The 26,068-nt window shown below is 48.7% G+C and overlaps 2 protein-coding genes across 3 annotated transcripts in view; one reads left to right on the top strand and one right to left on the bottom strand.

Annotated features, from left to right (window-relative positions):
- Positions 1–5,872, bottom strand: part of LRCH2 (leucine rich repeats and calponin homology domain containing 2) — a 34,206-nt gene extending 28,334 nt beyond the window's left edge. The window contains exon 1 of the mRNA XM_054289518.1: positions 5,593–5,872. Coding sequence (XP_054145493.1) covers positions 5,593–5,872 — 280 coding nt within the window. The remainder of the gene's footprint in view (positions 1–5,592) is intronic.
- Positions 5,873–14,008: 8,136 nt separating this feature from the next.
- On the top strand, positions 14,009–25,306 carry LOC128945933 (UAP56-interacting factor-like). 2 transcript variants are annotated; one of them, XM_054289835.1, is made up of 9 exons: positions 14,009–14,090; positions 16,375–16,518; positions 20,226–20,368; positions 21,645–21,769; positions 22,607–22,691; positions 23,118–23,161; positions 23,243–23,317; positions 23,960–24,071; positions 24,829–25,306. In XM_054289835.1, the coding sequence occupies exons 1-9, from the start codon at positions 14,009–14,011 to the stop codon at positions 24,922–24,924; spliced, it is 906 nt and encodes a 301-aa protein (XP_054145810.1). In that variant the 3' UTR covers positions 24,925–25,306. The 2 variants fall into 2 exon arrangements, with proteins under 2 accessions (XP_054145810.1, XP_054145809.1); XM_054289834.1 differs by having other exon boundaries at positions 14,012–14,090; positions 23,960–24,921.
- The last annotated feature ends 762 nt before the right edge of the window (positions 25,307–26,068 follow it).

Here is a 26,068-nt window from a genome sequence, read left to right on the forward strand (position 1 = left end):
GCCTTTGTCCTGACAAGCTTACAATCTAAATAACATGAGACAAGCTACAACCAACCTGCAGTAATCAGTGTTTACTACATGACTTATCTTTTGTGCAGTTAAAATGCCTTGTAGCTGGATAAACTGAGCAGAAACATTTTTGAAGTAAGCTAAACTGCTGGAAGACAAAGAACATTGGAGAACAAGGCAACTGCACTAAGAGGAGAGCAGAAAAAAAACTGAAGAAATGGAAACTGAAGAAAGCAGTCCATAAGCACTGAGTGAACAGGGTCTAGTAACTATTCCAGCACGTTCTCCTGAGACTGGAGGCCCCTGCTGTAGGAACTTCAGCATCTGCTCTGACTGGCTGGTGCCTCCCACTGGCTCTGTCCTACTCATGCCAGACCCCATGGCAGTGACTAAGAACGGCCACAGCCTCTCCTATTAGCTCAAAATCATTCTACAGCACCTCTCATTAGTGCATGTAACGACCTGGAGCAAACACTCTCAGAAACCTTTTAGTTCTAGGTCAGTCTACAACAGAAGAAGTTCTGGTCACTACATCCTGCTTCCCCCTATGGGAAGGGTGCTGAGGTGACAAATGGCAGGAGGGCTTGGTTTAACACCCAGATTCAGGGATCTGCTCCTGTGCAGTCACACCTGCTGCTCAGCTGCCACTGAGCTCAGGCTCCTTCAGCCTTTAACTACACAAACTCTTCTTCAGAAGTCATTCATTGACACTTGGAAACAGATTTGTGATTTCATGTCTGCCAAGCACTGAACTATTTTAGTTCTATACCAGGGTAAAGACTTCATTTTTATTTTCACCTGAAGTGTGCAACCTCCTCTAGACCTGTGAGCACGTTATCCTAGCAAGTGGTAGGAGAATGTGCTCACAGGTCTAGAGGAGGTTGGAAGAACGATGAAGAATCCCAGGCTGGAAGAACGATGAACATCAGACTGTCGGACAGCCACAGAAAAGCACAGAACTCAGAAGTCCCTTCCCACAGCCATTCCATTATTTTATCATACACAAAAAATGTATCAAATTACTTCACATTTTCTGTGGAACTCCAGCCCTCAGCCCTGATTTAGTTACCTTTCTGCTAAGGACAGATTTCAGCAGTAAATGCCAGCCCTGCTGGGAATATGAGTAAGTACTTTTGAATCAGCTCCAACCAAGCAGCACAACTTAACTGGGAAAACACTTCACCAAAAAGAGTATCTCAAAAAGCAAAAGCTACTCCATTATTTTTCATCACACAAGGTTTTGCAATACAAAATACAATCTAAATTATTTGCCACCTCTGTAAATAATCAGTAACAAGTAAAAACACATATCCAAAGAAGTTCCTTAGTTGATCAAACACAGAAATATTACAGACCTTAGATGTTGGATATTACAAAACACAAAAATAGTCAGCGCAATGTCAAATTTAATTTTGATGGATGGAGATGGTAAAAACTCAAAAAATTACACATTGCATGTTTTTTGTAGGTCAGTATTTCAGATAAGGCTGTAACACTAAATTTATTTGTTTTTTTAACATTAAGATATAAGTGGTGTTCTTCACGATACAATCCTTTTAGGTGGGCAAATAGTAACAATCAGCTCCTTTAACTACAAGTCACTGAGCTGATCTTGCCCATCACACCAAGCATCTTTAACCAGGATCCTTAACAGTGGCCCTCAGCAAGAAATCCTCAAGCACACAGAGCTCATTTCTGCCATGCCCAAACACAGGACAGGCTGTGAGAACACTGCAGAAAACTTCCAGAATTGTTTATAAACTGCGTCACTTCCACATTTTTGCATCTGATGCATTTCAGAGCATAAACACTGACTCCTCTCCCCCAAAACCATAGAATCAGAGTTCCTTTTTTTGTTCAAATCTGCAGAAAATGCTGCTGAAGAACCACATATTGCAATGTTATTGATTTCCAGAATGCAATCAAGATTTAGGATATACATCCTATAAGAATGCTTATTTTTTTAGCTGAATATTGGATTTGTTGTTGCTGTTCAGTCACCACTGTCCTCAATTTAATCAACATCAGCTCCATCAACAGAAATCATTTTATTCAGAAAGGAAAATATAATTGGTTTAGAAGTGCATACTGTAGAGGCAGAACTGCATTATAAATTAACATTCTTATGCATTTCACACTCAATATTAAGCCTTGGGGGTTTCATCTGTAATCACATGAATGACAATGTGCCTCAGAAGGGCCAGAAATGGGATGTAAAAAAAGGCAAAGACATGGAAGTAAAGGTGACAATGGTTTCTGGAACAATGCCATGCCAAGCCTGGCACTGGCCAGGACAGCAGAGCTCACTCCCCAGTCACACTGGAATACACTGGTGTCACTCCTCCATGCTGGGAAGGCAAAGCAGAAGCGAGAAAGGAGAAATTTCAACATTTGTCTATTTACATTCACCTACTTCCAATTGCCTGGGAGTTCCCTCAGAATTAAGAGGTGGGAATTGAAGCTGCTGTGACAAAGCCATAAACAAATAAGCCTGATGGCACCACTGCATTTTCTGGAGCTGTTGATCACACACTTTTCCTATTCACTAAAATCATTTCTTAAAGGTGCTCACTAAAAAGGGGGAAAATCACTAAAGGCACAGGTTGACTTAGGTTCCTGTGCCATACTGTCAGACTGAACTATCTTTAAAAAAACAAAGCAGCAAACAGAACTCTCCAGCTAAGCAGACTGTGATTACACTGATGTGATAGACTCAATTACTTAACTGCCAGGGGGCCTAATGCTGTTCATGCAGACAGAAGCAAAGATACACATAAAATTACTGGAATATTCAAGATATTCTCTTGATATCTCAAGAACTATGATTTTCTTTTGTTTTCAGAAGTTCATTAAAAGCAACATAAGATCTGTTTGGGCAGCAGAAGACAAATTCAGATAAATAATAAAATAAAGATTTCCTGGCCAAAGTGTGGCAAGGACAATTCACAGTTAAAAAAACAAACAAACAAAAAGAGCTAAACAGCCAGATATGGTCACTATGCTTTAGACACATCATTTAAAGTACAAAAACTATGCCTCAGTATTTGCAAATTAAGCATTGGCAAGCCATTATGTAAGTTAGATGCAAAATAAAATCCCAAGCTATTTTTGATAAATCAACAGAAGTTGTGGTTCAACATAGCTCTTGTTGACTTTACTGATATAAAGATAGAATATTCTGGGTTTACAGCAACACTGCAGATCTACTGCCTAAGGGCTGGTGATATGGAAAAGAAATTGTTTACATCCACACTGGTCAGAGACTATTTATTTAAAATATTTGTTTCAAGTACCACAGAATTGAATTTCAGAGTCACTGACAGAAAACAGAAAGTGAAACCCTGGGAAGATCTGTGACCCAAGCCCCCAGTTCCTCAGTCCAGAACCTTGTTCAAGGGGATATTTGCATGTGAAACAGGGAGAGCTGCTACAGAAACACCAGTCACTGCAGGACTGCTGCCTCCGAGGCAGCTGCTGATTCCCCACGGAGCTCCAGGCCACACTGACACTGCCAAGGATGTCCATGATTCACCAGCACAACACCGTTTACCCACTTGACAAAAATTTCTACAGATCAAGTCAAACTACACACTACAGGTCTTTTTTTACAAGCATCTTTTGAAACACATCTAAAATTCGTATTTCACCAGGATTCATTCATAAACCAGGACTACACTAAATCAGGATTCTCCCAAGATGGGACTTACATAGATGCAGTTTAACTATTTCAGTACAGGATTTTAGAGCAGCAAGCAATAAAGCTATTTCCGCCAGAGACAGCCCTTAAAACATTTTCATACCACCATACACAATAACAATTTAATCCTGATGGCAATGACTGAGCTCTACTACATCCTAGAATACAGACACAAGATCACTGTAAACAGCTCTGACTCAAACCTTGAGATTCAAAATAAATGGACAAAAAAACCCTACCAAAATGCACACAGCAATAATTAGAAGCCAACAAAAGTACAGAGCCTTGATGCTCCAGCTTCAGGATACAGAAAATCTTTTTAATAACAGATTACCCACACGCCTAGTGCTTTGGTTATTGAGTATCTACACAAAGCAGCGACCAACAATATTGCTAAATACATTTTTATGCTGCTGCAAGGAAAACTCCAGCTTCCATTATTTCATAGAACCTCTTTTTATTTCAAGCTGCCACCATGGACAGTTTCCTATTCCAAACAATATGCCAGCTATTCATAACCCACGGGGAAAGAAAGGCCCCAAAACAAACCCTCCCACAGCATCAATTCACTCAAAGAACATTTTGAAAAGCCACTACTATTTGTGAACAAAAGATCCCGGGCCTCTCAGTAATATTTTCGTCTAGCACATTGTTTAAAATTATCTATTTTCAGCAACCCCAGCAGCAAAAAACCCTACAAGCAAATGGAGATGAGCCACAATACGAGAGAACCTCTGTGGAAAAGGTAGCTTTGTTTTCCAGGAACCGTATAGAAAAATGCCTCCATATTTACGGCACCTGAAAGCCTGGGTGAATGCAGGCCCACACTCACGGTATCAACACACACCAAGCTCTCCACGCTCACTGCTGGATGCTCACACATCCCTCGCACCCGCACTTGGAACCACCTTGCTGCTGAGCAGGGAGGGCGATAACCCAGGTTTTACACAGTTTTTACTGCAAGGAATCAGATACCTTTGAAGGTACAGCACAACCACAACACGGAGCTCTCATTCACCGAGCGCGAACTCCAGCGCTCCCGTCACCCTGCACGCCCTGCTCCGGACACACCAGCTGCAATTCCCCACCTTAAGGCACGTATGCACCGACACAGGGACAAATGCCCGGTTCCCTGAGACCGCCCCTCTTCCCTGCAGGCACACAGACCGCAGCACCTTCCCCTCCGCCCCGCACAGCCCCGGGGCCCGGGCACAGCGACAGCGCCGGCCCCGCTCCCAGCGCCCAGGGGACAGCGACTTCCACCCCCGAGCACGGTGAGCTCGGCCACGCAGGCCGGGCTGTGCCGGGAGCCCCTCTGCCCCCGCACACACAACACACACACAGAGCGCTGTGCCCTGCCACACTCACACACGCCCCTGTGCTCTCGCACACGCTCACACAGAGCCGCTCTCCCTCCGCCTGCCCAGGCACCGCCGGGTGCCCCGCTCCGCTCGCACACCGCAGGCTCAGCGTGCCCCGCTCACAGCCACACCTGCACGGAGGCTCGCCCCACACTCACACAGCAGAACCGACCCCAGTGCGCCCAGAGGGGCCCGGACACTGCAGCCCCACATCCTCTACACCCCGGCCGCTGCCTGCACGGAGAGCCGCCAAACGCGGAGCCTCCCCGCTGTCCCCCAGTGCCCGCACCCAGCGGGATCTCCGCTCCTCACCCACAGCGGCCGCTCCCGTGTCACCCCTCGGCTGCGCCCCCAGCCCTGCCCGGCCACCGCGGGGACCCCCCCGCTGCATCCCCGCTCCCGGGCCCCGCACCCGCCACCGCCCGGCCCCGGCGGCCGCCACAGCGGCTCCGCGCCCCCCGCCCTCCGCGCCGGCCGCGCTGGACGCCCGCAGCCCCGGCCCGGCCATGCCGGGGCCCCCCTCACCTGCTTGCGTGGTGTCGCTCAGGTCGCAGCCGCTGCCGGGGAAGTCGCGCAGCTTCCTCCCGCTCAGGCACAGGATGCCCGAGCTGCCCGCCTCCTCCAGGGCCCGCTCCAGGCTGCGCACCGTGTGCGACTGCGGCAGAGCTGCCGCGCCCCAGTGCGGCCCCGACGAGAAGGAGAGAGTCAGGTGCGCGGGGATGCCGAGCCCCGCCGCTCCGCTCCCGGCCGCCGTCCCGCTGCCGCTGCCGTTGTTGCCGCCGCCGCCCCCCTGCCCGGCCGCCATCTTGACCGGCCCCTCCACAACAACGGCCGCGGCCGCTGCGCAGGCGCCGCGGGGCCCGCAGGGGGCGCCGCGGGTCGGGGCGGGGCCTCGCGGCCCTCCTCGGCCGCGCCAGCCAATCCGCGGCGGGCGGCGGCGGCGAGGGGCGGGGCTTCGTGAGGGGGCGGGCGGCTGTGTGCCCGAGGGCTCGTGTGCCGCTAGGGGGCGCTGCCGGGGCTGAGGGAGCGGATCGGGATCGGGATCGGGATCGGAGCAGCACTGGGATCCTCCTGGCAACGGAGGCATCCCGGGAGCGGGGGTAGCCCAGGAGGGACGATCATCGGCTCGGCAGCCTCGGCGCGCTGGGAGGGCAGCCCTGCCCGCTCCCCTCACGCCCCGCTCGGCTCTGGCCGCTCCCTTCATGTCCCGCTCGGCTCTGCCCGCTGCCCTCACGTCCTCCTCGCCGGTGCCGTCGCCGCTGCCCCGGCCCCGCACAGAATCGGCCGCTCCTCAGGCCCGCAGCTCTCCTGTGCCGGGAGCATCGGAGCCTCTGTGGCCTCTGCCTCGCAAAGCCGGGCACCGGCAGAGCCGGGCACGGGCTGCAGAAATCACCCACGACTTGTCTGTGGCAGAACAAAGGCAAGACGAGCGAGCGGCTCACCTTGAAATGGGTGAAGGAACGCTCACAAAAGCCCCACAGACACGAATGCACCGAGCTCAGAACGTGAAAGGGCAGTGGGGAGACATAAATCAGAAGCCCCTTGCAAGGTTCAGGGCCCAGTTACCTGAATAAAATGAAACAGACCTGGTGGCATACTGGGTGGATGGATAATTACCTCTCCTACCATGTAATCGGTCCTTGCTAGATGCTGCATACTTCTCTTCCAAAAATGGCTCTGGAACTGTGGATTAGGAAATGCTAAAGAAAGCCTCACTGTCCCACATTTTAATGCAATTGTCATATGTTTGATGAGCAGAATCTGCTTTTAAGCCTTGAACCTCAAGAAGATCCTTGAATTCTGGAATTGGTTTGGGTTGGTTTTTGTTTATTTTTGCATGCATATGTCATGCCTAATTGGGGGATCTAAGGGAAATTCCCTCTCCAGGGGCTATGGAAGAGACTGGCCTTCAGCCAGCAGCGTCACTGACAGACAGCTGAGCCATTATTGATCACTGAGGCCCAGAGCTGAAATCCGATGTGGCTGATGATGTCTGGGTGACATTCAGCAGAACCACTGAGGCAGGATCAGTGAGCAGGTCCTGAGCAGTGCAGGGTTCAGTGCAGAGCTCTGTGGGTGTGGGGATCTCCCTGTCCTGGCACACAGATTGCCCTTCCAGCCAAGAGCTCTGTGTGCAAAATGCAGCTGTGGGGGAAGAGGTCCCATTGTCACCTGCAAACAGTGTGGCTGTCTGCCTCCTCTGCCCTCAGCTCTGCCTACTCACCGGGGCTGTGGCATTTCAGATGGATACCTGCCCATCAGTCTGGCTGGGCCACAGCTTCTGCTCCTGCCCTGAAAAAACCAATCATTCCCTGGATTCCCAACAAGAAAATCAGACCAACCTGTATAAACACTGCTGAGTGCTGCCCTTGGTTGAGGTTCCAGCCAGAGGGGGTGGAGGGTGAATAAACCCAGACTGGTGTTGGGCCAAGTGTGTAGGATGATTTTGTCAGCAGACATGGAGCAGGAGGCACAGTGGCTCTGCAGCTGGTGAGAGTGAAGCAGAGCAGGAGCCAGGACCAGCTCCAGCACATAAATTTTACTAAACATTAGACAGAGTTGCTCTGAGTTTCCAAAGTGTGTGGCACGGCACAGGGCCAGCTCAGAGGCGCAGTTTGGTTGTCCTCCCTCTCAGCCACATCACTCAGCCTCTTGCTCTTTAGAGCCCAACTTAGATAAAGAAAAAGTTCACCTCTCTTTGTATGAAATAGGTCTGACAAATTACCAAAGAGTTAAAGCATTTTTCTGTCACCAGAGTTCTCACATATTAGTGGCCTTTTTATCACTGTGCCTGCAGGTGCCCATACAAAAAGCAAGCCAAGCTTGCTCGGTCTCTCATCTCACATCTTCAAAGGAACTGAAGTTTCCTATACTGTAGGCTGGAAGCAATGTCTGAGGCTTTTCCTAACTGTTCACCAAAAATTCCCAATCTGCAAATTGTCTTCAGCAAATTGGTGCTGAGTCAGGCAAAAGCTTGAAAGCTGACAGCACATTCCTGTGGTAGAGCAGATTTACCTGTGGGGGTCATTTATCACCTCCAGTAGCTGCAGAACCAGAACAGATGTCTGGAATGCTAAGGTCTAATTACTTTTATTTCTAATTTCACAGCCTTTCAACAGTTCTTTTTTCCCATGCCCTCCTTTCTTTGTCATTTCACAAGCAAAACCAGAGTTGCTAGTTTAGTGACAGAAGGCTCCCCAAACCAACCTTCCTGGCACAATGAGCCACAGCTGTGCCATCTCTCAGTTTCTCCTGGAAAAGAGAGATTGTTGCATTTCTTGTTTATTATGGAAGTTGAGTAGAAGAAGAGGTGGAAACACTCAGATGTTGTCATGAGACTGCACAAGACAAGCATATTTTCTTGCAGCCATGCCAGACAGAGTCAAGTTTCAGGAGTTTGAAAATTTCTGAAAATCTCACACTGCCATGAAGAGCTTCCACTTTGAAAGTCTTTGTGGTTACCCACATCTGCCCCAGATGAGATGAAACCTCATTAAGATATGACTTCGACAAATGTAATGTTAATGCCTGGAGGAATGAGATCTAGATCAGGCTTTGATCTATCTGACTTTCACCATGGAATGCAAGATGTGGTTGCTCACAACTCTTGCAGTGAGGCAGCCCTTGGCACAGCTCAGAAGCAGGCAGTGAGAGCTGTGTGCCCGTCCTGCTGCTCTGCCTGCTGCTGCTCTCAGCCCTGCTCAGCATCATGGCTCACAGAGCTCCCCAGGGCACTGCCTTCTGCAGACAGCCAGACAGGATTATCTGCAGTGTTGCTGTGAAATTGATTGTGGCAGCAGGGACAGCAGGAGAGCGGTCCTGGGTCACCTTTGTCACTCTGCAGGCTGAGTCCCAGGGCGGGCCAGCGCTGTGGTGAGGACATCACAGCACAGTGACAGGCTGAGGTGCTGCCCAGGGCCTTGTGCAGAGTGATGCTCCCTCCACACCTCCACAGTGCTGGCAGCTCCACAAGCTCTGCCACCTCTGGCCGAGAACAGGGATTGTCAACAGCAGGGACACCCCTGAAGCTTTCAGTGCTCCTGAGTAAAGTCCTTGAGGTGGACACACAGCAAGGCTCTGTCAGTCTGGATTGCCATTTGCTTAGAGAGATTAAATCCTTCTGAAATGTCAGCACTGATCTTTTTTGCATCCTTTAGAGACTTCCTTTTGCTTTAAGCAATTAAACAAGAGCTTTCCTACTGTTCTTGCTGTGCTTCTTTATAACTGCACTCAGTGCTCCTCCATGGGTGAGACACTGAGGTAACACAATCACTGTTCCTTCAACACTCCCAGGATCCTGGTGCCATCTCCTTGATGCTTTTTCAAATCCTTTGTGTTTACTTATCTTATCAGCACATGCTATATATGTCATGGATATTGCTTTTCTACTTTGAGACCTGCAGGTGTGCACAGCTTCCCACAGGCACTTAAAATAATCTTCAAATACCTGGATTCAAGATTCACACTAAAGTGGTACCATCTGGCCCATTTTGAAAGTGAAGTAAGCAAATGATACATATATTCCTTCTTAGATCAAAAGGCAAATGCCACTCTATCTCTGCTAAAGGGCAGTCATTTGTCCGAAACGCCATTTTAAAGAGCTAGAAATAGTTCAAAATACTCCAACATCAGATGCTTGAATAGAGAAGAAGCAAGCAGGATTCTGTCTGGCTGCCTTGGCAAGCAATATCTGTTCTTTAAGTCTTTTTGTACAGACCACAATGAGAGAGCAGATCCATTAATGAGAATATTCCTGATACCTTTCCCATTGGGAGCATCTGATTCATTGCACAGCTAGCAATGCTTCATTGAGCACCAGGAAACAGTTCTGAAGGCAGTGGGGAGGGAGCATCTCTCCTTACAGGCATCATTTCAATTCCCACCTGTTTCAGCTACCTGCACTGCAAATCTCTTCTTGTGGTGCTGCAGAGACCTTTGTCCTTCACTGAGCATTTTGGTGTGATTTCAGTCAAGATTTGTCCTTTTATTCTATTTTGAATAACTTGTTTTCTGTGCAGTAGCACACTTGTCTTGCTTGTTCCTTGGAGAGATTAGAAATGTTGCCCTTTCAGTGAAGGTTTACTTTAACATTGAGAGGTCCCTAAAAGCAGGATAAACTGAAACTACTCCTACATGCCAACAAGCAGCAGAGCCAAGGGTGGTGTACCTGTGGATCTCCATTTACTGGAATGTTGCCTGGCTGGTCCCAGATTGCACTGAAGCTTCCAGCTCCCTGTCATCCTGTTCATGTGCTTTTTTATGGGATCACTATGGGACACTCTGCATAGTCCAGAGGTACAGCTTATGGGTGTTGTAGCAGTGGTTTTGCATGTGCCAGGCTGAGATGACAATTTTAATACACATACAGAGAGAGAGGGAGAGAAAAAGCCAATAACTCCTCTCTAAAAAACTCAGTTTTGCTCTCTGCAGGCTGCATCTGCTAAATTGTAAGAAGCAAAGGGTTTTGTCATTATATGTGATCTTGTTTCCCTGAGCAGAGCTCAGTGATGTGTGTACCTCAGCCACTTTATGGCATACAGTGCATAGATTCTGCATAAAAACTGAATTATCATCATCCATGTAGTTCATTCTGGGTATGGCTAAAATAAAGAAATATTGGTGTCACTGGAATTTTCTTCCAAGAGCCCGAAGAAGTGTTTTGTTTTCTTCCATCTTCTCAAGAAGATGATTTTCAAGTGGTAACATATGGTTGAAAGGCCACATTCAGCATCTAACAATAGAACATGAGCTCTTTCTAGTGGTGCTTCACCAATTTTGGAGCAAGCTATTGTAGCTGTACTGCTACCAGTGTTCCTTGTGAAGTGCTGAGAGTGATGGTCCTGGGGTTCTCATAAATTAAAAGGCCTAAGCATCCCCCTTGTGGGCAAAATGCAGTGTCACAAAAGTGATCAGAGTTTTGGCCCATTGAATTAAGTGATTGTTTGTGCTTTGAGCAATTCTGGGAGAGGCTGGAAAGCTTCCATACCCTCAGATAAAAAATGTGTGCGTGCAGATTCCAAGCCTTACCTTGACACGTATTCCTACAGCCACCAGGGCTTAGTTCCCAAGAAAAAAAAAACTTAAACATTTATTAGCAATTGAGTCATGTAGTTTTAGGTCAATTTCATGAAAGTGAACAGTCACATATTTTGCAATTTTGTATTAAGTAACTGTGATATGAGGTGCCCCTGGGAGTAAGAGACAAAGTGGCCAGTGTTAATTCTGAGATCATGGCATAAGATTTGTTACAACAATAAATCATGACAAGTAATTTAACATGCAGAAGATTCCTAAATCTACTTAGAGACCAAGAACACATTTCAGATAATACAAGTGTTTGACTCCTGGCGTACGTTCCCTTTCTCCCACTGAGTTTATTTTTGTTTAGTTTTATCTAAAAGCCTTCTGGGGCTCCTTGAGGTTTCATTGTATGACAAGCAGAGCATCTGATAAATTGAAAGGCCCAGTGCCCCAAAGTAACACTTGCTCTTTTGGAACAAGTTGGTCCTGCCTGTGCCTAACAAGGGAAGGAATACCTGGTGCCCTTGGCAGAGGTGCCCCAGTGCTCTTTGAGGGCTCAGCTTGATGGTTTGTTGCCACAGTATCAGTGAGTCAACACAAAACACTTCTAGAAGAAAGCATAACATAAATACTTCCCCCCTTTCCCCCTTCTTTGTTTCTTTTTTCATTGTTCATTTATTTATCTCCCTTTTTAGTTGTGAAAGTCACATTCCTGACATTACTTTTTGTGGATGCAGAGTGAAGTTTGTCTGCCAGACACCTGCAGTCCACTCCAGGGCAGGGGGATTGTGCTTCAGAGGAGGCTCTGTCTCTTCAGGCCTTTTCACCAGCTCCAGCACGTGTCACCTCCTCTGTTGATGTGAGAAATTGCTCAGGACTGAGGTGATGGCAGTGCTCAGACACACTAAGCAAATGGGACACTTGCCAAGATGTTAAGAGGTCACAGACTGGCAGTTGAGAGATAAGAGCACATATCAGCTCATACTTCCCAGATGAAGAAATGTGGCTTGGAAAGGTTTTATCTCTGCCTTTAATGCTATGCACTTGAAGGAAAGCAGCTAATTAAACCTCTCAGCTGGTGAAGTGGAATTTGCTGCAAAAGCTGTGTTGTAGTTCCATGAAAAAATGTCCTTTGAATATTTTAGAAGTTGCCATTTCTAAACTCTGCCGTTGTCTTCCTTGGTCCCAAATGTTTGTTTCACTAAATGTGATCAAATAGAAACACTGCTGGAAATCTCTCAGCTGTTGTTTCCAGAGTTTCTGAAGATACAAATGTCCAAGACTTTACAGAAAGTCAGGAAAGCTTTCATGACACTGACCTCGCAGAGTGACCAACTCCAGCTGCTGCCCTGTGTGAAAACCTGGGTCATTCAGCCTGTACCTGAGGAGACTCCAGAGCCCTGCTGCAGCCCTTCCCTCGTGTCTCTGGACAGCTGCTGCTTTGCAGGACACTGCTAGAGCCCTGTCCTGCACCCTCCTTGGGTGCTAGGAAATGATACAGCTCTAAACCTCCTCTCCCAGTACATCACTAAAAGCTGGGCTTATATGGATACTTCCAGTTCTTTCCCAGCAGCCACAGCTTCTCTGGATACCCTGGCTAAATTGCTGGGAAATCTCAGGGGTTCTCTTTGGAGGAATTCTCTTGGACTAGGGCAGCATTAGAGCCAGGTTCCCCAGAGAACAGCAGAACCTCCAGCACATCTTGTGTACCCCAGAACATTGCAAACAAGGTATCAACCCCAGCTCCTCACATCTCACACCAGTCTGCTTCCATGGTCGTTCTGCAGTGTCACTGCAAAATACAGCAAAGGTTATTTGCTGTCCCTCAGCACTGTTCCATTGTTTTCTTTCATGAAGGAACAACTCCCTTAACCAACACTTTCAGAAGCACTTGATCTTTCAAAGAGCTGTACACATACCAGGAGGTAATTCTTGCCCTGATTGATCTGCTTGTAGAAACTTCTCTCCCATTTGAGGTGCAAGATGGAAAAAAACCACTGTATTGAAAATGCAGAACATGCAGACACTGTTCACTATTTATGTGGCCCCTATTATGTATGTGGTGAGAAAGTTTATTTCACAGCATTTGTCTTATGGAAACTTCAGAGAAAAGCATGCTCTTCACTTGATGTATGGTAGCCCTTTGGAAGATATTGTTATCCTATCTCTTTTTTATTTCTTCACCTGTCTTTTAACATAGAGGAAGATGGTTTAGCTCGCATTTTATATGCAAACTGTAGAATGGCTTTGGTGCCATAACCAATGTTACAGAGACTGAAAGATAGATCCCTGAAGAATCTGAGTTCTGTGTGTGATGGGGATGCTGCCCGAGACCAGTCCCAAATGGGTGCATCCTCCTCCGGGTGCTCACAAATGAGAACAGACTTCATGCACGAATATGAGCCACGAGTATCTCTGTTCATAGAGTTGCTTGTTTTTCTGGTCTTCAGAAAGAAGCAAGGTCATTCCATCGTTCACACGGCTCAGAACTGACTGCCGGGTTGTTAAAATACATCTGCCGCTGGCATGAACCCCGGGGGAGGAAGATTCGGGGGGAGAAGCGGATAAGTGTCAGCCCAGAGGCTGGGGCACGGCGCTTGAGGCAGAGAGAGATGGAGGGGAGATGCTGATGGAAGGGATCGGCGGGGAGGGTGCGGAGGGCAGGCGGCCGGGGCAGGGCTGAGCCGGGCGGGGAGCAGTGCTGGCGGCAGGCGGTGCCGCTCGCTGCGGGGACAGGGCAGTGGGGCACGGGGGCCGGGACAGCCGGGCGGGGACAGGGACAGCCGGACACGGGGGCCGGGACAGCCGGGCGGGGCCGGGACGAGGGTAGGGACAGCCGGGGCGAGGGCAGGAGCGGCCGGGGCGGGCCGGGGCCGGCACATTCCGGGCAGGCGCAGTGAGCGCACAGCGCTCCGGGCCCATGGAGGCGGCGGGGCCGCAGCCCGCACCGGGCCCCGCGGCGGGGCCGCAGCCGGGCGCCGAGGAGATCGACATGTCCCTGGGTAGGTGCGGGGCGCTGCCGGGCCCTCCGTGCGGGCGGGGAGCTGGGTGGCTGTGCGCGGTGGCTCGGGCCGGGCTCGGGCCGCAGGTGGCCCCGCCGTGCGTGTGTCCCTGTCCCGGTGCCGCTCGGGCGGAGGGGCCGTGTGCGGGCCCGGGCTCGGAGCTGCGCTGGGCTGGGCTGGCAGCAGCCCGGGGCTCACGGGACAGCGGCACAGGGGGCTCGGGCAGAGCAGCCCCGCTGACAGAGACGGGGGCCGTGGCCTCGCAGTGCTATTTATAGCAGCTTGCTGCGATGCTCGCCATTCCTCTGGCACCGGGAATGTGCACTGAGCATAAACAACCGACAGCCGCCCTGCCATGAACTCCCCAGGCCTGGCTTCTGACGCATGGATGAGAGATCTTGGTGGATTATCGTGTTGGTGTCTCTGCTGTGAAAGGAAATCCACCAGCGCCTTTTGTTACTGGGTCAGCTTCCTAACTGAAACCTTGTGTCATTTCTTCCCAGCGAAGAGTCATTTGTTAGGAACGACGAACATTTTCCACTGCAAACTCAAACTGATCCCTTGGCTTATGCACCCTTATTTTAATGTCTCTATGAGGAGCTATAGCAACAGTGGCTCCCTCATTTTTGATTTATTTTTCTCACATAATGTTGCACACCCTTTTTCTTTTTGCTGATATGTGATGCTCCTTTGCTTTTCCTCTCTCTTAGTGATTCTCTGAGTCAGACCTCCTGTGGTCCAACTCCATATTCCATCCAGAATGTACCTTACTCAGGGTAGAAGGGAGAATTGGAAAACAAGAGGCCTCTGGTGAAGACCTTTTTCCATCAGGTGGTTTTTCTATGCTTTCAGATACATTTGTGCCTTACATGAGTTAGCAGTCACAAAAAACTGCAGGAGTTGCTTTAAAGCTGCCCTGATAGATCTCATTCTGCCTCGAGGGCATAGGTGTACCAGAAATGACCTCTCAGGATCCCCCTGCAGCCTTATGCAGTAGTCCATTACATCGCTCTGTTAACCCCATCATGTTTTTGGGCACAAAAGGCAGTGTAGCAACTCATACCCAAACAGAAAAGACACTGAAAGGTGACAGATCAGGCACCTGAGCATTCAGCCCCTCTCATTTCCTCATGCTGTGGACCCTTGGATGAGTGTGGTCACCTCCCTGCAGAGCGTGCAGGGATGCTTTAAAAACGCTTCAAAGCATCCTGTGCTCCAAATCACACGTGCCCCAAAGGCACATTTCGCTGAGACCATTAGCAAATTCATCCCAAGAACGTGGCCCAGCATCTCCCAGCCTATTCTTTTCCTGGCAGACTTGAAAGAGAAATCACAAAAGCAGCCTATTCTTACTATGCTCTAGTTTCTTTTCCTTGGGCTTTGTATTCATTTGGATATAGGAGCTTCTTGATAGGAGATGACAAGGGAGCAGTGCTGGAGGTCTGATAATTCATGGTAAGCACCCACTGAAAGCTGATGGTACTTCTGTCCTTTGACTCCAGAGCTACATTAAGGAGCTGGAGTAGCCACTGCCTGGGAAAGGGCCTGTTTTGGACACTTCATTTCTTGCTAATTCGTTCAAGTTAAAACATTCTGCCTGCAGCTTCACAGATGTGCCTCTATTATTTGCAAAGTATTTTCTGGAAGATTTGAGGTTAAAAGAAGAAAATGTTGGAAGATATGAATTATTGAAGAGACATCCCTTTGCCTTTGCCATTCCTCTTCATCAGAAGAGCTTGAGTTAAGAAGATCCCGTTGATTGCAGACCAGCTGATTGAGAATGGAGGGGCCTGAGGTGTTTCTTGATAGAGCTCTGCACCTGGCACTGCTTTGTGCATGATCCAAGTAGCTCAACAGCTGTCACATCCTCCCCTCTTTGGCCACCTTTCCTACAGCAATTCAAGTCAGACCTTCTCAGAAAAGTTCTCTGCCCAGCACTGAGCTCCTGTGCACCTGCAGAACATCTTCCCTTAGGCTTGTGGGAAGCTTGCAGGACCAGATCCCTCAATGGATGGGGTCTGAAATCTCTGTCCTACCCGTGCTGGGGAGGTGCTGGATGGTGGCACATTTGTAAATCATTTGCTGCACTCTAATCTCCAGCCTGCAGGAGCCCAGTAAATTGATCCTATACTTTCTAAACTGAGCTTAATCTTTCATTGTCTGCCCAGCGGAGCTCACAGAGCAGCGAGCTCTGTGTTTACCACGGACAATCCGAGCACCCAGAGAGGGAATGGCTGTTGGTGGAAAGTGCAGTTTCCATGGATTTCTCCTCATTTCATTCCAGATGACATCATAAAGCGGCACAGGAAGGAGCAGCCAGATGCCAGCGCCGTGGGCGACAGCAGAAGGCAGCAGGTCAAGAGCAGGAGCTCAGCCCCTGGCTATGGACGGCCCCGGTACCGAGCCTGGAAGCAGAGGAATCTGCAAGGTACATGGGCACTTGAGGCAGCAGAGGCTGGCCAGGCTGGGAAAGGCATTTTTAGCAAAATCCAGCTCTTCAATCCTTCTCCTATCCAATTTCTGTGTGCGGATAAGATGCGCTCAGGCCCTGATTAGCTTTTCTCCCCATAACAATGGAATATCAGGGCCCTTTCAGAGCATAATTCATCCATTTCTCTCCCTTCCACTCTCATGAATTACTGATTTAAAGTGACTTAATATCTATTCTGTATTCCCCTTGGCTTTGCATATTTTAATTATGCCTCTTCCTAATCCTCATTTTCCCAGAGCAGACTTAAATTATCAAAATTACCCCCTCAGTAACTGTATTTGATAGCTCAGTTATTGAGGCTAAATTGTCACTTTTGCCAAGCATGCTATTTTTAGGGCAAGTTTTTTTTGTAATACTGAGTGATCACACCTTTGTTTTGTTCCACTGGCTTTTACCTACAAACCAAAGTTGCCTGCTGCATGAAATGACATCTCTATGAACTTCTTTGGTTTTAATTAGTGCTAAGTCGCTCCCTGAAGATTTTAGTGATATTTTTCAGAAATATCTTTTCAGTCTTATATTGGAGTGCCAGTCACACATCAGGACAGTGAGATCACTGGGGGCAATCCTGCTTGTCTCTGCTCTGCCTCCCACCTTTGTGTTCTTGGTGACCATCACACAGTGCCTTACTGAGGATTGTTCTAGTTCAAATCACAAAGGTGATAAATGCCCTTAGCAAATTGATTTTTCTATCAGAACCCACAGGCTTTGATATTCTCCTGCACTCAAGCAATTACTGCACCCAGAGGCAAATCCAATAAAATATTTTTTCCCTATTTCTTAGATGGGAGAGCTTTTCTGTTAATTTATATAATTATTTCTGCTAGTTTTAGTATTTCATAGGTTTTCAGGGAGTCTGAATTCAGCCCTGCCAAGTGCAGAGACCTGCCATGCTGTGTGGTGCTGATTGTCAGTAGCAATTTGGGGAAGCTCAGCATGACTGGGAATTCAGCCCATAATTCATCAGGGGCTCAGTTCACTTTGGTCCCTGCTGAAATGCAGTCCCTTCTGGGCTGAGATGTGATAACCATTATCAAAATGATGATCTGAGGAGCCCAGCACTGTAATGACAGAGGAGGGGGAAGGGTATTATGCTGATTAAACCAGCAAGCAAAGTGCTGTTAATCCCTCTTGGAATATGGCTTAAACCTCCCTAGTGGGGGAAAGATGATTTTTAATGACAAGAAATTTGAATTTCAAATCTCCTTGGAAAAAAGAGTCTGTCAGACATGGGAACTTGTGCCCAGACTGGACTGGCTGAGCAGAGGTGCCTTTTGGCCATCCCAGGTGTGCTCAGGGACAGGCTCTAAGCACACATCCAAACATGGGAGATGTGTGTGTGTGGGGGCTCCTCCCCAGCTGCTGATGCTGTGGGGTTTTATTGAAATGTTCTTACATTATTAAATATCTGCCAGACCTTTTGCAGACATGAAGCCTCCCATGTGTCACACACTTCAGGACACAGATGACAGAGCGAGGCCTTGGTCCCCAGCTGGTGTGATGGGGTCCCCCTTGGAGGCTGATGGCTCTGTCATGTGTCATTTGTGTTGGGTGAGCTGTGCCTGAGTGCCCTGCTGAGCACAGGCTCTCTAATAGGAACAGACTGACAGGGACACAATTTTCTAGTCAGGGCTGCCTTCTGCAGCAGTCCCTGCCATTGCCCTGAGAGTATCCAGGAAAGGCAGCTGAGCTCAGCCTCTTGTCCTCCACAGGGGGTAGGAGAGCTGTGCAGCAAGGCTGGGTGTCCAGGAGCAGAGCGGCCCAGCCAACAGGCAAGAGATAGGGACAGACCCAGGGTGGGGGCTGAAGAGAAACAAGGCAGGGCAAAAACAGACTGGGGGAATAGAAGCAGGAGAAAAAATCGAAGGGACATTGATGACATCAAGTCTGCATGTGGTCAAAAAGAAACAGTTTGCCAAAATTGAATGTTTGTTACAAAAGGAACATTTACACACCTGCACTCCTGCAATGAGAGGGCATTGTCTGCAAAGGAAATAACAGCTGGCCCCAGAGCTTCTGAACTGTGTTGTGTTTTTGTGCATGTTCCCAAGCAGCACCTCTGGCCATGGGGCACGAAGCACCCCACCATGGTGTTTGGGATCTGCTTCCCATGGGCCTGTCCTGGTGCCCGTCTGTTTTAGAGCCAGAGCAGCTCAAATCATCTTGAAGCATGTTCCAGTGTAAGCAGCTCAGGCTGGTGCTGGCTGGTGTGACACCCTGAGGCTGCAGCCTTCATTCTTTGTGGCAGTGGTGGCCCCTCACAGCCCTGCCACTGCTGCCTCAGGACACATCATTTGCAGTTGCTCCAAGGCAGTATAAATTGCTGTCACGTAGCAGTTGATGTAAGATCAATATATGCACCTCACTGCTCTGTGCTTTGTGTCAGTGAGATCCAGGGTTTGAGTGCACTCCCACTGGCCCCTGCCTTGCACAGCTTTGTGCCTGATTTTTTCACCCCAAGGTGTGGGCACACCTCACTGATACAGCAGCTGTTGGGGGGAATGGGCTGAAAACGGAGGGGCTTCAGTGACCTTGCAGCTGGGGATGGCAAAGTGTGAAGCAGCAGTGAAGGAAAACACACATCTGCTGTTTACCCTTGTGTGCACTGAGCAGTATAACATCTGGTTATAGATAATGGAGGTGTTTGGTAGACTTGGGGCACCCTTCTGGATATGCTTGAGCTCCCTGCCTTGGTTCAGAGATCAGAGCACAGCGTGGTGGTGACCCTCTGCAGGCAAACCCTTGATAAACTGGTGTTGAGGGCAGCCTGGTGATTGTCCAGCACTGGGCCAAGCTGAATGGTGCTGCTGACTGTGCCCAAGTGGCTCTGCTTAGGTGTTGCTTCAGGGATCTGCTGGTTTGTGAGGTAACAGAAAGAAATTCCATCCTGGCATTCCAGCTGAGGCTTTGTGATTGTTGTTGTTGTGCCTGTGGCAGCTCGCACAGTGACTCAGAGACTTGCTGTCTCATTACGACTACAGAATTTTATTATGTGCAGTAATTAGGTTTGGAAGCACTGTGCCTCAGTGTAACAGGGCTTTCCTGTCGCTCAACACTTCAGCACTCTTCAGAATCATCAGCAGGCTTAGGGGAGAAGGCTAAATGCAGGACATACAGCGAGTGTGTGTGTATCATGGCAGAACAGCAGGACGCGTCTACTACAATAGGAGAAACTATGGTGTGTCAAGCTAAAAGTAAACAAATATATATATATATAAATAAAAATTGTGCTATGATGTAGGCCCTCAGAGCTGCTGTGGGGTTGGCTTTGGGATGCTCAAGTCATGTGTACATCTGTAGCTAAAGGCTTTTTCTGTTTCATAGTTAATTCATAGCAGTGTGAGCTCTGACAAGAGATTGACAGGTCTCCTGATGTGGGTGTTCCTGTCTTTATGAGGAATCAGAATTGTGAAAGGCTTTTCTGTTCTGTATTCTTTCACATCAAATAATGTGTATGGCAGTCCTATATACAATAAGAGTGCTAGAGAGACATTGGAAAAATTCATTATTTAATATGAATCAGCGTGACTTTTGCACCACTACTTCTGAAGTATCACATTAAGTTAACCTTATAATCTATTTATAAAACTGTAGCCATAAACTGAATTTTGAATGATGCTAAAGTAAAAGGGCTTTGTTTTTAGGACCTCAGCGTTTCAGAAGAGGCTTTGGACAGCAGCAGCTCAATCGGAGGCAGTTCAGGAATGCTCTGCCTGGTGGCAAGAGAAGAGCAGCTGCTGCATTCCAAGGAGTGAGCCCTTTGAACCGCCAGGACTCGGCCCAGGAGGTAGGGCAATGAGGAGGGTCTGGCTTTTCCCTAATGTCATGTGGAAATCTGCTCAATTTTATGATCCTGGATTCCCCCAAAGAACAATCTGCATAAAAAACCACCATCTTTTAATGCCTGTGCACGGCATTTGTATGCATAGGTGAGTACAGACATACATGAATATGGAATAGCAATTTTACAGTTAGTTTTATAAAGCTTCTGACTTAGCATAATTTTACTGATCAGTTCCCATGGGTTTTGCTAAAAAAGATTTTTTAAAATTAGTATGAAAAGGTTTAAAAATATTTCCATAAAAATTAATTCCATGACACTTCATCTTACTATTATCATTTAGAGGAGGTGTGTTAAGATTCTTTGTTATTTGTTCTCCACCCAGAGCATTTTCCAAGTTCCTGTGAAGTCAAAGGACAGACTTAGTGACTTGTCAGGTGATTCTGGTTCAGAGATGTATTTTCCACCAGAGACACTGATTGCCAGTGCTGTGACAGATAGTGTGAGAGGCAGCTGGGTTTTCCTGCACTGTTGAAAATCCACTCAGTTAGGAGGTCATAGATGTTCAGTGAGCTTTTCAAAAAAATGCAAGTGCTGAAGAGGATGGCACATTTAGTGAATGTGTTGTAAGGGGTGTAAATAAGAAAGCCCTGAACTGAGCATGCATGTGCAAGGAGTGAGGTTATTCCTGAAAAGAAAGACCAGGATGACTCAGATATTGAGTGTGGCTGGTATTTACAGAGTAATAAGCAGTTGCTAGGAGGCAGAATTCTACAGTAGCTTCCACTTTGCAGGAATAAACCAAGGGGGAAGAATATGGAAATAGACCTCAGTTAGTTGGTACTAACATGATGGTAGCTGTCCCACAGAAGTCACCAGGCTGGAGCCTGGGGCAGTGTGTGTTGGAACTGCAGGACAGACCCTGCTGAGGCTCTTCTGGTGTGTTCCATGCAGCAGGGCATGGTCCAGGCAATGCACCTTCCAGACAAGGAAAAGGAAACCTGAGCAGGGCTGTAATGCACAGCTTCTGTGAGATTCACTCTGCATGGACTGATCTTTGTTTTCTTCTTTGGTTCCTGCAGCATTAGAATTAAATTAATTAGAATTAGAATGCAACATTCTCCCTGGCACCTGCAGTTCCACGTGCAGGAAGCAAGGCACCCCCGACTGATTGTTGTCAGCAGAGAGCAGCCCCTCGTGTGCTGTCCCTGCCCTCACCCCCTGCTCTTGTACCAAGATTGTGCTGCAGGTGACAACTGCTGAAGTTTCCCTGCTCTTTCAGGGCACCAAGAAGAGCAATGCTTTTGCCAAAAGCAGTGGTGGGCAGCAGGAGGAACAGCCACAGCCATCTGCAAGCCCCAAGAGATTCAGAGCAGATGCTGCCAGCATCCGTGCCCCAGGGAGGAGGTAAAATCTTTGGTAACTCTGGGTTATTTTGGCTTTCAGTGGTTTTTACCTGTGCAAATCATGGGATTTTTTTTACCTGTGCAGTTCATGGGGTTTCTCTCTCTGTATGTGCCAGCTGGGTGTGGCTACAGCCATGTGAATGTGCAGCACCAGAAAAATACCCCTGGGTATGTTAGGAAGGCACTTGGAAAGGAAACAACCTTGTGCTCATAGTTAATAATGCCTATATTAATCTGTGATTTTATTTCAGGAAGCACAGAAAATGTGACCTTGGTATTTTTAATAAACTTAGTCGCTTTGGGAAACTTTTGAAGGGTGAAATAGCATTTATTTTCAGAGGCAGGAAATACAGATTCCAGCCATAAGGGATGGGCAGACAGGGAGTGTGTCCTAGTGAGGGGCTGCAGGAGCAGACTGTGCCCCAGGAGCTGTGGGGAAGGCAGTGTGCCAGGTGCTGGGCACTGTCTCATCGAGATCATTATGTTCTCTGAGCTCAAAGGAAGCTCCTTGCAATCCTTCATCTACTCTGAGCAGAACAGGGACTGAATAACATTGAGAGGTCCTTTCTGACCTGATTTTTTTCTATGATTTTCCTCCCATGTTTTTTGCTTTTAATGAGCACAGCTCAGAACACACAAACTGTTGCCTCATTTGAGCAGGAAATCAAGTTCCTCTGAAACCCTTTGCTGGCAGAAAAACCTGTTGGGCTGAACTCTGTAACAAACAGCCTCATTTGCTTCTTACACTGCTTTTTTAGACCAGCTTGGGTTAGGTATTTTGGCATTAAGTGTTAGAGGTACCTGGTATGATGGTGACCTCTTTGTCTCTCTCCTATAGCAGGCCTTTCCTGCTGAACAGAGGAGCAGCATTCCAGCAGAAGCGGATGCAGCAGTGGTTCTACAAAGCTCCCTTCCAGAGATGGGTCAGTGCTTGAGACATTTCCTCTGCAGCCAGCTGCTAGTGACAAACCTTCACGTTTTACCAGCCCAGTTGTAGCTTTGCTTCCTAAAGTAACTGGGGGAGAGATGCCCTCATTTGTTATGCACACCTGAATGCTGCATGCATTGATAGGAAAGTATTTGCAGGCAGTTTTTAATGCAGCTTGGTATTCTGGCAGCTGGGAAATAAATCCTGGGAGGGTGATAAAAATAAACCTTGCAATTTATAGAGCAGCACAAGCAGGGCAAGGTAAAGGCACCTTATACACATTACTGTGCTAGTGGGAAACCCCAGATTAGCACTCACAAGGAAGGAGCTCTTCAGATACACCAAACAAAATCCTGGAAAAGGAGTCACTGTTTCTGAGAGCTAATTCTTTGAAGTAATTGTTTTTAAATATATTTTACAGCAGATGGATTCTCAAGGAGAAGGGAAACCGCCAAGGATGAGAAGGTAATTGGTGAACAAAGGCACAATGCAAATAGACAGTGCTCTTTCAGGCTTGAAGCTGGATAAATCTCCCTGTCTTGGCAGGTGGCAAGTGAAACCCAGCCCGGGAGCAATTCTGACGGTTTCTGTGCTTAATCCCCAGGCGGGCCAGCTCAGCCTGTAAGTAAATGAGGTGATTTGTTAGGGTGGGAGCCCTACAAAAGCCATTGCAAATCCCTTTAGCATTATTGCAGCTTCACTTCTGTAATGAGTATGCAGTGAATGGTTCAGACCCAAAATGGTTGGCAAATGATGTCTGGTTCCTTTCCCAGCATATCAGAAGGAGATAGAAATCTCTTCTATTTACCTGTAATTACATGGTAATCTGTAATTACAGTGCCCTCATTTGTTATGCAGAGTGAGGAGAAATGGAAGCACTATTGTGGGAAGAGGTGGCAGGCTGGTTGTGCTGGTTGTGGGGTGTTGGGAGAAACTGTGTGCCCCAAAGGGACACCCTGAGCTCCCTGTGTACGAGGAGCTCAGAGGCTGGAAAGGGGCAGCTGCAGGAGCTGGCACCCAGCTGGGGGCAGAGAAGAGGGTGGGTGAGGGCACTGTGCATGTGCTGGGTGCAGAGAGCACCCCTCAATGGCCTGGATGTGACAGTCCCCAGTGCTGGACTCTGCCTGCACGGCTGCTCTGCCAGGGAGACATGCTATGGGACAGGTGGAGTGTGTGGCTGTGTCCTTTTCTCTGTGCTGGTTTGAGAGGATGGGAAGTGCTGCCTGAGCATCCTGAGTGACAGCAGCTCTGTGCTTTCCCCAGGCCTGGATCCAAGCGCCCATTCCTGCGAAGCCAGAGAGCCCCAGCACAGGTGGCCAAGCCCCAGCCCCGGGGGGTGCTGCTGAGGTTCAACTTCCGCGCCATGGCCAACCAGGTAGAGGATTGTCGACGGCACAGGAGGCACCTGGCTCCCTGCAGCAGCCCTGCCACTGAGCTCTTAACATCACACTCAGGTTTCTGGGGCTGCCAGCTGGGTTTATCTAACACAACCTGGGAGGAAAGTCCCGTAGCTGTGCTGGCCAGGTTGCTCACAAAACTGAAGGCACTTGAGAAGACTGTTCAGCAACTACAGACTCGGCCCAGTTTTCCCCACTCTGATGGCCTGTCTTGGCCTGTCCGTGTGCTTGCTTGGAGCAGGGAGGTCCTGCTGATGAGTAGTCCTGGCCAGAGGGGACTGTTTCACTGTCAGTGCTTCCCATTCCTCAGAGACACGTGGCACTTCTGGGCTTTGCTCGCTCTTTGCTTTGGTGCCCTTCTTGGTGTCACATTTTACACTGAAGTATGGTCCAGGAGCCCTGGGGCAGCTGAGAAATCCTGCTCCGCCTTCTTCATTGCCGGCGTTTCTTGTGTGGACGGTTTGGTTTTACCTGGTGCCTTGTGCTCAAATGCCATCTGCTTGCTCCTGTTCTTGCCGAGGATGCCCTGTGTCCTGGGGCTGGGAGCTGCTTGGAGGTTTTCCAGCCACACACAGTCTGTCGAGCTCCCTGTGTCTGTGTGCTGAGTGGTTTAATTGACTAACCAGCTGTGAATCACCAGCCTGACTGATGGGCTCTAATCAATACCCCTGCTACGAGTTTGGCTGTGCTTTGCCACAGGACAGGGGACTGACTCGCTCTCGCTTTCCCCTGCAGACCAGCCTGACTCTGGATGAGAGGTTCTCTGGTCTGAGGAATAAGAGGCGCTTTACAGCGGCCAGGAGCGCCCGGCGGACGGTCACCATGCCTTAGGACACGTGCTCGGCACAGGGACTGCCTGGGACACTCCAGGCTCCCTGACACGGCCTCAATAAAAGTCCTTAGATTCCCTTTGAGATGGCTGATTTGGCAATGTGCTGTCTCCTTCCTTCCACACAGAGTGAATGAGTGAGTGAGGGCAGGGATCAGGCAGGATGAGCGTTTGGGCCAGAGCACAGGGCAGGTGGGACACGGGCAGGGAGGGGGATGAGCAGAGATGGATTTGCTGGGAAGCTGTGGGGCTGGCACCAGCCCTGTCCCCCTGCCAGGGCACCCTGTGCTGACCAGGGTGATGGCTGATAGTGGGAGGGTGTACCACGGAGCCTTCCTACACTGTCTGAGTGTGGGAGGCTTTGAGCATCATGTGCTGCCCACATGGGAGACAGAGCAAAGTGGGGATGCTGCAGCTGCCCACAGTCACCAGCATCCACCCAGCTGCCCAAGTTGTGTTTTTAGGCATCCCTGCCCAGAGGTTTGCAGTGTAAGACCCCTCCACCCTGAAAACCTGTTGCTTTGCCCTGCCAGTCAGGCCTGAGCGGCTTGCATTTCTCTGTGGATTGCTGTGCTGCCCTGACTGCTGCTGCAGGGATGGGGTGAGACGTGCCCTGCCGTGCTGCTGGAGTCACTGTCCTCAGCACGGAGCCAGACAGGCTGCCCCAGCCCAGATCACATTTTCTTTCCAGTGCTGAGTAGTTCTGCATTAGGGTTTTTGTAGTTGCAGCTCCACCCATACTCAAAGCAGCAGCATAATCAAACCAGCAGCAGCACTCTGATAAACATTGGGTGAGAGGTAAATGAGCTGGGTTTAGACATTTGTAATGAAGCCCTGCATCAACCCTGAGTAACTGCTCCATCCTCCATCCACTGTGGAACCCAGCACTGAGCATGCTGGACACAGCCTGTTACTGGGCTCTGAGCTATACTTATAACAGGAAATATTTGATAGACTGCTTTATGTTTTACACCAAGCATCTTTAAGAGACTGGACTTGGCATTGGTTTTATAGGATTGTGTGAAATGTTGTTGATGAAGCAGTGATGTATGAGTCCAGTGCACTGAATAAAACTCTTAACTTGTCAAATGTCACCTCTGGTTATTTCCTTTCCTTCAATAGCTCTTTGGTGCAAGTTCATCTTCT

Source organism: Melozone crissalis, unplaced genomic scaffold, assembly GCF_028551555.1.
Source record: "Melozone crissalis strain CALT ecotype California unplaced genomic scaffold, PUWL_Pcris_2 ptg000068l_1, whole genome shotgun sequence".
NCBI lineage: Eukaryota > Metazoa > Chordata > Aves > Passeriformes > Passerellidae > Melozone > Melozone crissalis.

Excerpts from the sequence above, each read along its gene's own strand:
- LOC128945933 (XM_054289834.1), top strand. Across the intron at positions 16,519-20,225 it reads GAAGCAGAGGAATCTGCAAG|GACCTCAGCGTTTCAGAAGA; the intron begins GTACATGGGCAC and ends CTTTGTTTTTAG. Across the intron at positions 22,692-23,117 it reads AAGCTCCCTTCCAGAGATGG|CAGATGGATTCTCAAGGAGA; the intron begins GTCAGTGCTTGA and ends TATATTTTACAG.